This window comes from Syngnathus floridae, chromosome 10 (assembly GCF_059516105.1).
Source record: "Syngnathus floridae isolate MCC-2025c chromosome 10, RoL_Sflo_1.0, whole genome shotgun sequence".
Lineage (NCBI taxonomy): Eukaryota > Metazoa > Chordata > Actinopteri > Syngnathiformes > Syngnathidae > Syngnathus > Syngnathus floridae.
This window is the reverse complement of record NC_142422.1, coordinates 13,675,308-13,692,815: the sequence shown is the minus strand read 5'-3', so window position 1 is coordinate 13,692,815 and position 17,508 is coordinate 13,675,308. Positions and strand designations below refer to the sequence as shown.

General features: G+C 46.9%; 1 protein-coding gene across 1 annotated transcript; it reads left to right on the top strand.

Annotated features, from left to right (window-relative positions):
• The first annotated feature begins 4,826 nt into the window (after positions 1-4,826).
• Positions 4,827-9,688, top strand: tubb5 (tubulin, beta 5). Its single transcript, XM_088387405.1, has 5 exons — positions 4,827-5,002; positions 7,401-7,509; positions 8,141-8,251; positions 8,417-8,661; positions 8,733-9,688. Exons 1-5 carry the CDS (start codon positions 4,946-4,948, stop codon positions 9,543-9,545), a joined length of 1,335 nt encoding a protein of 444 aa, XP_088243531.1. The 5' UTR covers positions 4,827-4,945; the 3' UTR covers positions 9,546-9,688.
• The last annotated feature ends 7,820 nt before the right edge of the window (positions 9,689-17,508 follow it).

Genomic DNA, 17,508 nt, shown 5'->3' with positions numbered 1-17,508 from the left:
GCCGTCTAGTGGACAAGCATGGCGAAAGATTAGCTATCTATCTATCTAGCTAGCTAGCTGTACAGACAGACAGACAGACAGACAGACAGACTGGTAGATAGATAGATAGTAAAGGGAAATGTGCTTTCGGCAGTTTGCAAACATATCTTTTAAGGTTGTGTTAAACTTATAATCATATTAATATAATATCTAGTATTGGAGTGCTCGTGTGGATTGGTGGGTGGCGAAGAATGTGCAGGCAAACTGCATGAACTTGTTTTCTTCGAAGTGTTGTGGAATAGGCCCAGACAGGGAGTACCGGACGAGAACACCTCAAGGTCGGTGAGAAACGAGAACAACATCATCGTGATGAGACCCACCAGAGCCGTGTCGTCAGCAAACTTCACATGCGGTTGTCGCTGTAGATCGCAGTGCAGTCATGCGTCAGCAGGGTGAAGAGCAATGGACTGAGCACGCAGCCCTGGGGGGCCCCCGTGCTCAGCGTGATGCTGGCGGAGATTTTGTCGCCAACACGCACCACCTGAGGCCTCTGACAGAGGAAGTCCAGTAGCCAGTTGCAGAGGGAGGTACTGAGGCCCAGCTCGTCGAGTTTGCAGATGAGTCGCTGCGGCACAATGGTGTTGAAGGCAGAGCTGAAGTCCACAAACAGCAACCTCACATATGAGTCCTTTCTCTCCAGGTGGGTGAGGGCCGAGTGGAGGGCAGAGCAGATGGCATCCTCAGAGGACCGCTTGGCACGGTACGCAAACTGGAAAGGGTCAATGGTGGGGGGGAGAACGGATTTGATGTGCTCCATGACAAGCCGCTCAAAGCACTTCATGATGATGGGCGTCAGTGCCACGGGGCGGTAGTCATTGAAGCAGGACGGTGCAGGTTTCTTCGGCACAGGAACAATGGTGGCAGCCTTGAAACACGAGGGGACGATGGCCTGCTGCAGGGAAACGTTAAAGATGTCCGTGAAGACACCCGACAGCTCCCCAGCGCAGTCCTTTAGCGCTCGACCCGGGATGTTGTCAGGGCCCGCCGCCTTACGGGTGTCAATAGCGGCAAGCGCCCTCCTCACATCGTCGGCAGAGAGGCGCAGGGGCTGCTCGTGTGGGGGGGGAGTGGTCTTCAGCGGGCAAGTGCTGTTCTGGGCGTCGAAGCGAGTAAAGAAGCGGTTTAGATCGTTCAGCAGATGGACGTCGTCCTTACAGCTCCTCGGCGCGGGCTTGTAGTCCGTGATGGTCTGAATGCCCTGCCAAAGCTACGTGCGTCCTTGCTGTCCTTGAAGTGGGTGGAGACCTTGCACGAGAACGCCTTCTTCGCCTCTTTGATGCCTCGGGACAGGTTGGCCCTCGCTGTCCTCAAGCCAGCCTCATCCCCCGCTCTGAAAGCCTTGTCCCTGGCCCTCAGCAGTCTGAGGACAGCCTCTGTCAGCCACGGCTTCCAGTTCGCGCGAGTGACGACGGATTTTGAGCAAGTCACGTCCTCGATGCACTTTGTGATGTAAGAGGAAACAGAGTCAGTATACTCCTCTATGTCCGTCCGATCGTTGTAGGTGGCTGCCTGCTTAAACAAGTCCCAGTCAGTGGTGTCGAAGCAGTCACGAAGTGCATCGGAGGCACCCTCAGGCCACACCCGAACCCGCCTCCGAACTGGCCTGGATGCCTTTACCAATTGTCTGTATGCGGGCAAAAGCAAAACGGTGAGATGGTCAGAAAGCCCAAGATGGGGGAGGGGGGTGGCTTTGAAAGCTCCCTTTTGCGCAGAGTAGACTAGGTCCAGGAAGCTGTCTCCACGTGTCGGAAAAGTAACATGCTGGTGAAGCCTCGGGAAAACAGACTTCAGGTTGGCATGATTGAAGTCTCCAGCGAAGATGGTGAAACCGTCAGGGTGCTAAAGGGAAATGTGCTTTTGGGAGTTTGCAAACATATTTTTTAAGGTTGTGTTAAACTTATAATCATATTAATATCTAGTATTGGAGTGCTCGTGTGGATTGGTGGGGGCCGAGGAATGTGCAGGCAAACTGCATGAACTTGTTTTCTTCGAAGTGTTGTGGAATAGGCCTGGATAGGGAGTACCGGAGGAGACCATCTCAAGGTCGGTGAGGAACGAGAACAACAGCACGTCTATGAGACCGGCCTTTGAGGGGAAAACCCAACCGTCTGACCTCAGCGACACCTGGACCGGGGAGGAGATGGCCATCGACCAATCATCACACAATGTTTTGCATGTTTTAATATTCATATTGTGTTTCTTTAAAACTGGGCAACCCGGAAGAATGTGTCGTCTTTTGGTCGTCACAAAAACGCACGAGTTTTAGTGTGAGGGACCCGGGAACCAGGCCTGTATTAGTGCGCTTTGTCAGGAATAAACAATTGGTAAATTTGGTCTGATTGATCTACTGGTCTTCTCTTTGACAGAACGAACTCGCAAAATTGTTAGTGTGTGGATTGGGACATAGCAACTCATGTGTTAAGTGTTGATCGCAATTTGGAGTCAGATCAATAACTAAAATCCGTAACCTAACAATAGACAGACAGACAGATAGATAGATAGATAGATAGATAGATAGATAGATAGATAGATAGATAGATAGATAGATAGATGGATGGATGGATGGATGGATGGATGGATGGATGGATGGATGGATGGATGGATGGATGGATGGATGGATAGATGGATAGATAGATAGATAGATAGATAGATAGATAGATAGATAGATAGATAGATAGATAGATAGATAGATAGATAGATAGATAGATAGATAGATAGATAGATAGATAGATAGATAGATAGATAGATAGATAGATAGATAGAGACAGACAGACAGACAGACAGACAGACAGATAGATAGATAGACAGATAGATAGATAGATAGATAGATAGATAGATAGATAGATAGATAGATAGATAGATAGATAGATAGATAGATAGATAGATAGATAGATAGATAGATAGATAGATAGATAGATAGATAGATAGATAGATAGATCAAATAAAGAAACAAACAGTGTCACGACTGTGAGCGTGCCCCTAATCCCCGCGACAAGTCTCATGGCATAGGGAAGGAAGGAACCCCTCAGCCTCTCCATGGAGCAAGACGGTGTCAACAGCCTGTCACTGAATCTGCTCTTTCGCCCAGTGATGGTGCTGTACAGTGGTTTTTCGGGGCTGTCTTTGATGGACAGCAGCCTGGCCAACACCTGCCGTTCTGCCACAGATGCCAGATAAGGTACCTTTGTGTCCACAACAGAACCCGCCTTCCTCACTAGTTTGTCCAGGCGGGGAGCATCCCTCTTCTTGACCCCCCCAGCACGCCACCGCAAAGAAGAAGGCGCTCGCCACAACAGAGCAATAAAGCATCCGCAGCATCACCTTGCAGACATCTAAGGATGCCAACCACCTGAGGAAGTACATTGTCCTTTATTGCATAAAGCGTCCACATGTACAGACCAGTCGAGTTTGTCGTCCAACAACACTCCAAGATATTTACAGGTCTGCACTGTCACCATACAGTCTCCATTGATAGTCACAGGCCCCTGAAGTCCACCAACATTTCCCTGGACTTGGCGGTGTATAGGCATAGATGGTTGGAGTCACACCAATTAGCAAAAAACAAGGCCCCTGTACTCCTCCTCCCGTCCATCTCTAATACAGCCTACATGTAGCAGTGTCATTTGCAAACTTCTGTACATGGCAGAACTCAGAGCTGTACTGGAAGCCGGAGGTGCCTTACCTACAGCCTCCCATGAACACATATTGAAGTCTGCCCGCCAGGTAGTCCATGATCCATGCCCTCACGCCCATCACTAACCTCTTGTCATTCAGGAGCGCAGGCTGAATGGTGTTAAAGGCGCTGGAGAAATCCAGGAAAGTAATCTTCACAGCCCCCTTGTCCGGGTAAGAGAGAGAGCGAAGCAGCATATAGGCAACAGCATCCTGTACCCCCACCTTCTCCTGATACGCAAATTGTAGAGGATCGAGAGCATGGCGAATCCGAGGCCTGAGTTGGTGAAGCAGCAAATGCTCCAGAGTCTTCATCACGTTAGAAGTCAGTGCAACTGGTCTAAAGTCATTTAGCGCCATAGGTTGCGGTTTCTAGGGGACAGGAACAATGCACAATGTCTTTCACAGCTCTGCACCTTTCTCCAGACTGATGTTAAAGACACGCTGGAGAGGGTCACCCAGCAGATGAGGAGAGACACCATCTGCTGGATGCCTTACTGGGGCAGCGTCTCCTCAGCTGGCCACTCACTTGAGCTGCCGTCACCCTGGGTGGAAGAGCAGACCGGGGAGCAGAACGTTACACGTTAAATGGCAAAACTGTGATGCGTAAAATCAGGGATAAACATTGAATTTGAACGTTTCTTGGATTTTACAACCAACCTCCAAAATGATTATTATTACGATATGTATGAACATTATGAATTTATATTTTTCAAATTCTAAAAATGACCACTTATCCCATAAGGTCATATTTTCCACACAAAATCCCATTCCAAATACTGTACTGGAGAAAAAAAGCCCACTGCCATTCCATCAATATTATTTGCAGAATATCATATCCTGATTCATTTTGAAGAATTTGTTTCAGCTGCAGCTGTTGATTGTGTTGTATAGTGCTGAGGCTTTGTATTATTGCAACACGGTGGTATAAAAGGTATTCGTATAAAATACATAAAGATGGTTTTCAACCTGATTTTTTTTTTGTCTGTCTCTGGGTCCGTCTGCCTTCTTTATTTCCTCACCACTCCCATCTTTTGACTCCATACAGTAAGGCCCCTCCCGCAGCGGGCCCCCAGCTCCGCAACAAGCCACGCCCTCTCCTCCCAGCTTGCCTTTCCCTGGAGCCCCACCAGTATTATAAAGCCATTGTCCCACCGCCTCTCCTCCCCTTGTGTCTGCCCGTCCAGCAAACGCTCCACTTTTTTTTTTTATCCCCGTCTTCTTGGCAGCCACTATGAGGGAGATTGTGCACATTCAGGCCGGCCAGTGCGGCAACCAGATTGGAGCCAAGGTAGGAAACAACGAGGAGAACAAAAGTAGTCAAAAACTGATAGTCAAACAATTTTCGATTTGAGTGTGGCGAAACGGGCTTAATTTATTCGGGTGGGTTCGTCAGGCGATGACTCCCGGTTGGTGGACAAAGGGCTCGGCCAACAAAAGAAATGAAAATGAAATTGTGACTTGAATGCGAAACGAAGGCGAGTAACTGGCAGTGGCGCGTCGTCTTTTGTTTTAAGAATGCCATTGTGCGGTGCTTGTGGAAGGTTGGAATAATGGCACACTTGTCTACACACTCGGGTCCACTGCTCAGGCGTGTCTGCTCTTTGTCTGCCTGCCATTGCGGAAACCAGAGAAATACTACAAATGTGAAGGTTCTTAGCCTGTCTACTCCTCCCTTAGTCCTTCTTGCCTTTTAAATAGCCCACAAAACAGAGTGCTAGTGATTTTATTTTCATCATCTTTTTTTTACTTGTCTAATCAATAATTGGCATGGATTAGATTCGTATTTCTGAGGGCAGCCGCAGATGGTTCAGAACATCAGCTGTTGTGGAGTATGGGTGTGGCATGGTTAATTGGCAGGGGGGGAAAAGCATTGAGGTTTATTTTTGGTTTGTTTTTTGTTTTTCAAAATGACTGACAAACTCAGTTTCTTATTGGGGTGTTATTTTTATGATGTAATGAGGAGGGAAACATTTTTAGTGGATGTTGCTTTTATCGGCACATGACCATGAGGTGAGATTATGACACTATCTGCATCTGCTTGGCAAGCAAGGTTGCTTAAAACAACCTCCCACTTGCTTCGACACACAGTTGCACTGTTCATTTTGATATTTTCAATGAATTTGCATTTTCGGACTTGGTTTGGATTTAAATGTTTATGTAAATGATCTAAACTGTCAATAAAATATATTTTAAAGAATCAGACTGACTATCAAACAAAGGTAGTGAAAACTGAAATTAAATGCTTAATTTAAATGAAAAAAACATTTTGTCTTTGAATATGGTTTGATGCCTGTTAAAAAATTTACAAAGTGAAAAAAATATATAGCAAATAACAGAATGTTTAATAAGAAGCAACAAATCTAAAATAAAATCTTCTCTATATCGGCTGGTAAATGAAAATACAAATATCATTACAAATTCTTTAAAGCCATTCAAAGCTATTCTAGCAAATACTGTAAAAAATTAATTAAAACAATATTTCTATATCATTTAGTCAAATATCTGCCTTGATCCAGATTTAAGAATTTTGAATAAATTCTACAAAGTGGTACAAGATGTGTCAGGGTTCATTTAATTCACTAGAATTAAATACAATCTTTTATTTGATAACAGCACGTGCAATTTAGCATTGTTCTTTTGTTCCCGATGATGATACTACTAATAAAAGAAAACTACTGTACAAAATGCCACGTGGTGTTTTCCAATCAAGTCAACGCTCTGCAGATTTCCAAAAATTGTGCGCGTCATTTTGGTCCACAAAGATTGTTCCTCCCTTAAGCAAATTAAGGCAAGGGTGGGGGAAGGAATGGAGCCAACAGTTGATGCTCATTGCATCTCAGGGTGAAGCCGCTGGGCTCCCAAATTGAATTTCATTGCAGCTTCGCCTGCCCATGAAAGAATGGCAGCCATCATGCATCCAGCCACATTTGCCATCGTTCTCCGCTGCCCCTACAGACACACTCGCATGTCCAGCGTGGATTTGATTGACACCATCGCTGAGCAGGTATCAAGTGGGTCAGGGTGTGGCATCGTTTTCATTGCTTTGCTGATTATCGTCCTCATTCTTTTTGCCAGCTGCCGTCTAGTGTCCTCATATTAAGGTCACTTTTTCAAATCATAGCTCACAAAGCTCCCAGTCGCTTCAATATCGCAACCCTGATCCAGATTGCCCCAAATCCTGTGTCTGCTGCTGCTGCTGCTGCAAAAAGAAACTAAGGGAGGCTGCATCACGGAGCGAAGAAAAGTTGGAAGATCTCTCGTTGCAAATAGCTACTTGCTTGCGTCATCAGTTCCACTGGCATTTAAAGTGCACAAGTGTGGTCTTTTAAAGGGAAAGAAGTGGTGGTGGGGGATGTTGGGGCTGGGGGCAACAAAGCCTCCAGCACAGATCTCAATCCAATCAACTTCTTCAGCGTGATGTTTATTTTTAGTTTGATGTGGCTGAGGAGCATCTTTGTGCCTTCTTTGCTTGTTTTAAAAAAGTGCTTAGTCATCAGTTTGTGACTCCCAGGGAAGTCGTCGCAGCTGCTCGACTGCTCAAAGGCGGGAGCATCGTGCGCTCCGCCACTGCTGACGTGCACACTCGTGCTTTTCTCATCCCAACTCCCCCCTCCCTGCCCAAGCGACTTCAACACCGCCGCTTGTGGTGCTTGTATTGAGTCATGTGATGCTCTGTGTTTGCACAGTTCTGGGAAGTGATCAGCGATGAGCACGGCATCGACCCAACGGGGACCTACCACGGCGACAGCGACCTCCAGCTGGACAGGATCAGTGTCTACTACAACGAGGCCACAGGTTCTGCTCCATTTTTCCAAATATTGAATAAAAGTCAAAGAAATTAGTTTACGCAGGACACACATCGAATGTAGAGGGAACTACAGAGCGTGGCTTCCATTTCTGGAATGGTTTCATGAATCAGCAAGCACCTCAAAAATGCCACGTTTGTTCAAGCGTTAGCATCGGGTCGTCAAAGACAGATCTCCATTGTCAACACTTTAGATTGGTCAATAAGAGAACTTGCACGTGTACAGACTGGAGTCTGGGTTTTTGAAAAAATAGCAAATTCCCCAAAATGTGACTTGAGAGGTTTTAACGCTAGTAGCTATCAGTTGAAAAAAGGTTTGCGACCCCTTAATCAAGCAAGTTTCTAAATGTTGTGTTTCGAAAATGATAAATGATAGCTTGATTGAGTTTTAAACTTGCAGCGAAGCTCAACATGTCTGGATTTGTAGTTGAGCGAATTTAGGTTAGCTAAGCGGCAGATTTGCTTCCGGGAGTGTCGGAGGGGGAGAAATTGAGGACGGCGAGGATTCCCAACAGGGGGGGACAGAAGGGCGGTGGGACCTTTTGTGATTGTTGCTGTTGTTTTGTGTTGCCTTGCTGAGCTCTTTTGCTCTCTGTCCGTTTACTTGCTGTCCGGGTGCAGGAGGCAAATATGTGCCTCGCGCCATCCTGGTGGACTTGGAGCCTGGCACCATGGACTCCGTGAGGTCCGGACCTTTCGGCCAGATCTTCAGACCTGACAATTTTGTCTTTGGTGGGTGTGTTGGTAAACCGCCATCGACAGTACACGTTCACCGGGGGGGTGGGGATTTTTGCGATGTTCAAAGATTTGGATTGAATGTGGCTTCACTCGGTCAACTGGCATGTCAAGGCACTGACTGGTCTTTTAGGAGAATGGCTAAAGCATGCTATCGTGTAGGTCAGAGTGGCGCCGGAAACAACTGGGCCAAGGGTCACTACACCGAGGGTGCTGAGCTGGTGGATTCGGTCCTGGATGTGGTGCGCAAAGAGTCGGAGAGCTGCGACTGCCTGCAGGGCTTCCAGCTCACGCATTCCCTGGGCGGGGGAACCGGGTCGGGGATGGGAACTCTACTCATCAGCAAGATCCGAGAGGAGTACCCCGATAGGATCATGAACACCTTCAGCGTGGTGCCTTCGCCCAAGGTGAGATCGCCACATTGTGGCATGGTCGCATCGGCTTCACCGCCCGATCAAACTGTGTTTTTTGCGCTCAGGTGTCTGACACCGTGGTGGAGCCCTACAACGCCACTCTGTCCGTCCACCAGCTGGTGGAAAACACGGACGAGACCTACTGCATCGACAATGAGGCGCTGTACGACATCTGCTTCCGCACGCTGAAGCTGACCACGCCCACTTACGGAGACCTCAACCACCTGGTCTCCGCCACTATGAGCGGCGTCACCACCTGCCTGCGCTTCCCGGGCCAGCTCAACGCCGACTTGCGCAAGCTGGCAGTCAACATGGTGCCTTTCCCCCGCCTGCACTTCTTCATGCCCGGCTTCGCCCCGCTTACTAGCCGTGGCAGCCAGCAGTACCGCGCCCTCACCGTCCCAGAGCTGACGCAGCAAGTGTTTGACGCTAAGAACATGATGGCGGCGTGCGACCCGCGTCACGGCCGCTACTTGACGGTGGCAGCCGTCTTCCGTGGCCGCATGTCCATGAAGGAGGTGGACGAGCAGATGCTCAACGTGCAGAACAAGAACAGCAGCTACTTTGTGGAGTGGATCCCCAATAACGTGAAGACGGCCGTGTGCGACATTCCGCCCCGTGGCCTCAAGATGGCTGTCACCTTCATCGGCAACAGCACGGCCATCCAGGAGCTGTTCAAGCGCATCTCAGAGCAGTTCACTGCCATGTTCCGCCGCAAGGCCTTCTTGCACTGGTACACAGGCGAGGGCATGGATGAGATGGAGTTCACTGAGGCCGAGAGCAACATGAACGACCTGGTGTCAGAGTACCAGCAGTACCAGGACGCCACGGCCGAGGAAGAGGGTGAGTTTGAGGAGGACGCCGAGGAAGACGCTTAAAAGAGAAGAGGTGCAATAAGAAAGACCCCACCGCTTCGCAGACCACATCGAACATCATACCGAGCTGTGCTAATACCAGAGTCTTTTAGTCGAAGTTGGTGTTTCCAAGTCATTCACCTTCAATAAAATCCGTCAAATGAAAAGCTTTCGTCCGTCTCTTCATCGTTGCTCACCTGTTAACTATTCAGTCTGTAAAATTAAATTTGCCAACCTTGATTGACCCAAGTCGCATACATATTTTACAGTTCTGTGTGATCAAATGACTACTTTGTTTTTGGACCGGGCTTTTTGCCATCTTGTGGGCATTAACAGCAAATGAAGTTCCTACCAAAATATTGATAAATTGCGAATCAGCGCAATAGAATTTAATAAGGACAATTAAGCTTACTTTTGAGCCCCCTGCGCAGCCTACCTGACCAGAGCTGGCAACATCATCAAGAACTCCTACCACCACCTGTTTGACCTGTTGCTGTCGGGCCGAAGGTACAGGTCACACAAAACAAGGACAAGCAGACTCGGGGATATCTTCTTCCCAAGAGCTATCACTGTAGTCAACAAAAACAGATGAACCAGTCCCCTTAACCTTAAAATATACTAACATACATACATAAATATATACATGAATATATACCGACCGTATTGATCACAGTGCAATATCTTGTCACAGTGCGATAGTAAAAAAAAAGTCAAAGTCAGCTTTATTGTCAATTTCTCCACATGCCAAAGACACACAAAGAAACCGAAATTTCGTTCCCCCCTATCCCACGGTGACAAGACATGGCCCACAACAGACAAACAAGTAAACAAGTATAACAGCGTGCTGAATAAATAATGAATAAATAACACAACAAATAAATAAATAAGAGGAACAAAAAAAGGAGCAAGTGAGCGTACAGCAGACATTCCAGAAAATAGCGCAACAGTGCCGCACGATACGCAGAAGGGGGTAGCGAGTTCAGGGTCCTAACAGCCTGGAGAAAGAAGCTGTTGGTGCGGGAGCGCAGGCTCCTGTACCTCTTCCCAGAGGGCAGAAGGTCAAACAAAGAGTGAGCCGGGTGACTCACATCTCTCGCAATCGAGGTTGCCTTGCGGGCGAGATGGGAGGTGTAAATGTCCTTCAGGGAGGGGAGCGAAGCACCAATAATCTTACCAGCCGTATTCACTATGCGCTGCAGGGCCTTCAAGTTCTGTTCAGTGCAGTTACCACCCCAGACAGCGATGCAACTGGTGAGGACGCTCTCAATGGTACCGCGGTAGAACGTAGACGGGACTGCCTGAGGAGCACATGCACGCCTGAGCTTCCGCAGGAAGTACAGGCGGCGCTGAGCTTTCTTTGCCAGTGACGAGGTGTTTGCGGACCAGGAGAGGTCCTCACTGATGTGCACCCCCAGGAACTTGGTGCAGCTCACCCTCTCCACCACAGCACCGTCGATGATCAGCGGCAGGTGTTTTTTTTGTGACCCTTCCGGAAGTCAACAACGATTTCCTTGGTCTTGTTGACGTTCAGCAGGAGGTTGTTGTCCCTGCACCACGTGGTCAGAAGGTCAACTTCCGACCTGTACCGAGTCTCGTCGCCCTTCGTGATGAGACCCACCAGAGCCGTGTCGTCAGCAAACTTCACATGCGGTTGTCGCTGTAGATCGCAGTGCAGTCATGCGTCAGCAGGGTGAAGAGCAATGGACTGAGCACGCAGCCCTGGGGGGCCCCCGTGCTCAGCGTGATGCTGGCGGAGATTTTGTCGCCAACACGCACCACCTGAGGCCTCTGACAGAGGAAGTCCAGTAGCCAGTTGCAGAGGGAGGTACTGAGGCCCAGCTCGTCGAGTTTGCAGATGAGTCGCTGCGGCACAATGGTGTTGAAGGCAGAGCTGAAGTCCACAAACAGCAACCTCACATATGAGTCCTTTCTCTCCAGGTGGGTGAGGGCCGAGTGGAGGGCAGAGCAGATGGCATCCTCAGAGGACCGCTTGGCACGGTACGCAAACTGGAAAGGGTCAATGGTGGGGGGGAGAACGGATTTGATGTGCTCCATGACAAGCCGCTCAAAGCACTTCATGATGATGGGCGTCAGTGCCACGGGGCGGTAGTCATTGAAGCAGGACGGTGCAGGTTTCTTCGGCACAGGAACAATGGTGGCAGCCTTGAAACACGAGGGGACGATGGCCTGCTGCAGGGAAACGTTAAAGATGTCCGTGAAGACACCCGACAGCTCCCCAGCGCAGTCCTTTAGCGCTCGACCCGGGATGTTGTCAGGGCCCGCCGCCTTACGGGTGTCAATAGCGGCAAGCGCCCTCCTCACATCGTCGGCAGAGAGGCACAGGGGCTGCTCGTGTGGGGGGGGGAGTGGTCTTCAGCGGGCAAGTGCTGTTCTGGGCGTTGAAGCGAGTAAAGAAGCGGTTTAGATCGTTCAGCAGATGGACGTCGTCCTCACAGCTCCTCGGCGCGGGCTTGTAGTCCGTGATGGTCTGAATGCCCTGCCAAAGGCTACGTGCGTCCTTGCTGTCCTTGAAGTGGGTGGAGACCTTGCACGAGAACGCCTTCTTCGCCTCTTTGATGCCTCGGGACAGGTTGGCCCTCGCTGTCCTCAAGCCAGCCTCATTCCCCGCTCTGAAAGCCTTGTCCCTGGCCCTCAGCAGTCTGAGGACAGCCTCTGTCAGCCACGGCTACCAGTTCGCGCGAGTGACGACGGATTTTGAGCAAGTCACGTCCTCGATGCACTTTGTGATGTAAGAGGAAACAGAGTCAGTATACTCCTCTATGTCCGTCCGATCGTTGTAGGTGGCTGCCTGCTTAAACAAGTCCCAGTCAGTGGTGTCGAAGCAGTCACGAAGTGCATCGGAGGCACCCTCAGGCCACACCCGAACCCGCCTCCGAACTGGCCTGGATGCCTTTACCAATTGTCTGTATGCGGGCAAAAGCAAAACGGTGAGATGGTCAGAAAGCCCAAGATGGTGGAGGGGGGTGGCTTTGAAAGCTCCCTTTTGCGCAGAGTAGACTAGGTCCAGGAAGCTGTCTCCACGTGTCGGAAAAGTAACATGCTGGTGAAGCCTCGGGAAAACAGACTTCAGGTTGGCATGATTGAAGTCTCCAGCGAAGATGGTGAAACCGTCAGGGTGCTAAAGGGAAATGTGCTTTTGGGAGTTTGCAAACATATTTTTTAAGGTTGTGTTAAACTTATAATCATATTAATATCTAGTATTGGAGTGCTCGTGTGGATTGGTGGGGGCCGAGGAATGTGCAGGCAAACTGCATGAACTTGTTTTCTTCGAAGTGTTGTGGAATAGGCCCGGATAGGGAGTACCGGAGGAGACCATCTCAAGGTCGGTGAGGAACGAGAACAACAGCACGTCTATGAGACCGGCCTTTGAGGGGAAAACCCAACCGTCTGACCTCAGCGACACCTGGACCGGGGAGGAGATGGCCATCGACCAATCATCTCACAATATTTTGCATGCTTTAATATTCATATTGTGTTTCTTTAAAACTGGGCAACCCGGAAGAATGTGTCGTCTTTGGTGGTCACAAAAACGCACGAGTTTTAGTGTGAGGGACCCGGGACCCAGGCCTGTATTAGTGCGCTTTGTCAGGAATAAATAATTGGTAAATTTGGTCTAATTGATCTACTGGTCTTCTCTTTGACAGAACGAACTCGCAAAATTGTTAGGTGCGCCAGTGTGTGGATTAGGACATAGCAATTTAAGTGTTAAGTGTTGATCGCAATTTGGAGTCAGATCAATAACTAGAATCCGTAACCTAACAGTGCGCTGTCTGCTGTTCACTGACAGCCTGGTACAGTTCACCAAGCGCCGCAGTCCTGTCGCCTTCGATGTTGGAAGGCGGGATGTATACCGCGACTAGCAGAATCGCGGTAAATTCCCTCGGCAGGTAAAAAGGACGGCACTTGATGATCACAAACTCCGCAAGTGGCGAGTAGTGCTTACATACCACCACAGAGTCCCGGCACCATTCTTCTCGGATGTAGACGCATATTCCACCTCCTCGCGACTTTCCCCCTCGTACGGTCCGCCCGATAGCACGCTAGCCACTCCAGATGCACGGCAGAGTCCGGAATGTTGTCAGTCAACCAGGTCTCGGTGAACACGAGCACACAGCAGTTCCGCACCGTTCATAGACCTCAGCAGGCGAACGTAATCCATTTTGTTGTCCAGCGATCGAACATTCGCCAGAAGAATGGAGGGCACCGCCGGGCCCTATTATATCTATTCGGAATCTTTCCTGTGCAATAATCGGGTTTCCCATATCTCATTTCCACATGTACATCATATACTACTGCCTGTACATACTACTACCTTTTCTACATATTATATATGCTTTTTACATTTTATCTTGTGTGCTCTAATGCTCTTTTATTGTGTGAAGGCGATGGCCTTCACACATATGTTATTCTAGACCATTCACTTTATTATTGTGTGAAGGCGATGGCCTTCACACATACTATTCTACTCCATTCTCTATTATTATTAGTGTGAAGGTGAAGACCTTCACACTATTGTTATTCCTGTCCTTTATTAGTGTGAAGGTGAAGACCTTCACACAATTGTTATTCCTGTCCTTTATTATTATTATTAGTGTGAAGGTGAAGACCTTCACACTATTGTTATTCCTGTCCTTTATTGTTATTCTACTTTATTATTATTGTGTGAAGGCGAAGGCCTTCACACATATGTTATTCTACTTTATTATTATTATTAGTGTGAAGGCGATGGCCTTCACACATACTATGTTATTCTACACCATTCTCTATTATTATTATTATTATTATTATTGTGTGAAGGCGATGGCCTTCACACATGATATTCTACACCATTCTCTATTATTGTGTGAAGGCGATGGCCTTCACACATGTTATTCTACACCATTCTCTATTATTATTATTGTGTGAAGGCGATGGCCTTCACACATGTTATTCTACACATTCTCTATTATTATTGTGTGAAGGCAAAGGCCTTCACACATATGTTATTCTACACCATTCTCTATTATTGTGTGAAGGCGATGGCCTTCACACATATGTTATTCTACACCATTCTATATTATTGTGTGAAGGCGATGGCCTTCACACATATGTTATTCTACTCCATTCTGTATTATTACTATTATTATAATTGTGTGAAGGCGATGGCAAGTCATGGGCAAACTACGGCCCGTGGGCCACATCCGGCCCACGGGGCCGTTTAATCCGGCCCGCCAAACCTGAATAAATTGTATTATTAAAAATTGTTTGGGTCATTTTTCTTGCAATTACTGTTTCCCCAATAGATGGGGAACTGTCCGCTCGCGCATTTACTCCCGGAAGCCGTGTCAGAAAGCTTGGTGTGCACTCACAAGTGCGTGTACGTACTAAGTAGTACGGACCCGGCGCACTCCGGGCTCTATTTCCATCAGTGCCAAATTTAGAGTGTGGCCTGTGACGTCAGCATTCTCGTAATTTGCGCACTGAGCTTTCAGATAAGGTTTTACGCTAACGCCACCCACAAACTTTCCCCTGGAATCCTTCCATTAAAATGAGTGGCCCGAGGAAAAGAAAGGTGGACACTGAGTGCCGAGTGTTTAAAAAAAGAGTGGACCATTTGGCTCGACCTACGTGTTAAAGGGAAATGTGCTTTCGGGAGTTTGCAAACATATTTTTTAAGGTTGTGTTAAACTTATAATCATATTAATATCTAGTATTGGAGTGCTCGTGTGGATTGGTGGGGGGCGAAGAATGTGCAGGCAAACTGCATGAACTTGTTTTCTTCGAAGTGTTGTGGAATAGGCCCGGATAGGGAGTACCGGAGGAGACCACCTCAAGGTCGGTGAGGAACGAGAACAACAGCACGTCTATGTGGCCGGTCTTCGAGGGGAAAACCCAACCGCCTGACCTCAGCGACACCTGGACGGGGAGGAGATGGCCATCAACCAATCATCTCACAATATTTTGCATGCTTTAATATTCATATTGTGTTTCTTTAAAACTGGGCTACCCGGAAGAATGTGTCGTCTTTTGGTGGTCACAAAAACGCACGAGTTTTAGTGTGAGGGACCCGGGACCCAGGCCTGTATTAGTGCGCTTTGTCAGGAATAAATAATTGGTAAATTTGGTCTAATTGATGTACTGGTCTTCTCTTTGACAGAACGAACTCGCAAAATTGTTAGGTGCGCCAGTGTGTGGATTAGGACATAGCAATTTATGTGTTAAGTGTTGATCGCAATTTGGAGTCAGATCAATAACTAGAATCCGTAACCTAACAGTAGCCAAGAAGGAAAATTGTCAGGAAGCACTCTTTAATTTTACCGCTTCTCCCCAACATGAATTGATTATGATATTATGTTGTAGCACAGCGAGAGCCAAGCATTTCAAGAAGACTTGTACAAGGGAGGCCTGCATCATGGAACACAAACTCCAAAACACACGTCTTCTCCTGATTCTTCTGTGAGTAGCCAACAAGGAAAATTGTCAAGAAGCACTCTTTAATTTTACCGCTTCTCCTCAACACCTCCTTCATGTTTTTCTAGTATGTTCATGGGTCTTGCCTGTGGTTCTACATGCATCCAGTCATGCAGACAAAGAACACCTTAGCCTTTAACTGTCGGAAGCTGTCCCTCTGCGAAGCCTCATAGTATACAGTCTGTTTTCTGTTCTCATTTATTTATTATTTATTTATTTGTTGTTGAGTTGTCTATTTATGACACTGCTTTGAACTTAGACGTTTTAACCGTTTTGAGTTGCACAATTGTTGGCCTTTCTATATTTTTTTGCCTTAAATTATGTTTACATTATCTTTTGTATATCATATGTACCCCCAGTCTGACTCACAGCATCTACAATCATGCTACACTTAAACTTTTTAATAAAAAGAGTTTGATTCAGTTGGGGGGAAAAACCATTATCACATCAAATTATCGATTCAGTGAAACATTTATGTTTTTTTTTATTTCTGTTATTTCTTCAGAGTTTCTAAAAGTTATTTATAAAATTTCAAGCATTACATCTTTGATTCAGAAAAAACAATCATACTGTATTTTTGTCCCAAAAAGCACCAACTGTTGTTTATTTTCTTGTGATCGGTTTATCATGTTTTGTGTCTCCAATATTTACACATACATTTGTACACATACAAGTCAAGTCCAATTGATTTATTCTTGTTTGTTTGTTTGTTTGTTTATTTCGAACATTAAAAGAAATACAAGGAAAAAAAAGTAAAAAATACAGAAAATTATAACTCCATAGTACAATAGAACATAAAAAAAATGATATTGCTTTATAATTTTTCCCTTTATAGTAAATTCATATTTGTTCAAAAGGGAGCAGAAGGAAGCCTAAGCTTATCTCACTCTACCCCTTGTAACTACATATGTCGAGCAAAAAAAAAAAAAAAACCCGGCCGCCATTACGAAATGCACATATAGCAAATGAACTTGTAATTAATTAGTCACGTTAGTTTTGCGTTCCAATTAATTACGGAGGATTCCCCTTTTTATTGCTCTTGGGTATGACTATTTGCAGCTATCACCGTTTGCATCTGCCACAATCACAAAATGGACGTGCCCATGATGCATGCACTTTGTGTTACGGAGTAAGGACATTTCTGGCTAGATACACGACGCGCAATTCATTTAATTCAACATCTCGTAGTACGCGATGCATAAATGGATAATAACAAATTCCGACCATTCGTGCATTCACATCTTTGGTTTCCGTCGAGCAAAAAAAACCCAACCCGGCCGCCATTACGAAATGCACATATAGCAAATTAACTTGTAATTAATTAGTCAAAAATACATGTTTGTTTTGCGTTCCAATTAATTACGGAGGATTCCCCTTTTTCATTGCTCTTGGGTATGACTATTTGCATCTGCCACAATCACAAAATGGACGTGCCACGCCCATGATGCATGCACTTTGCGTTACGGAGTAAGGACATTTCTGGAAAGATACACGACGTGTAATTCATTTATTTCAG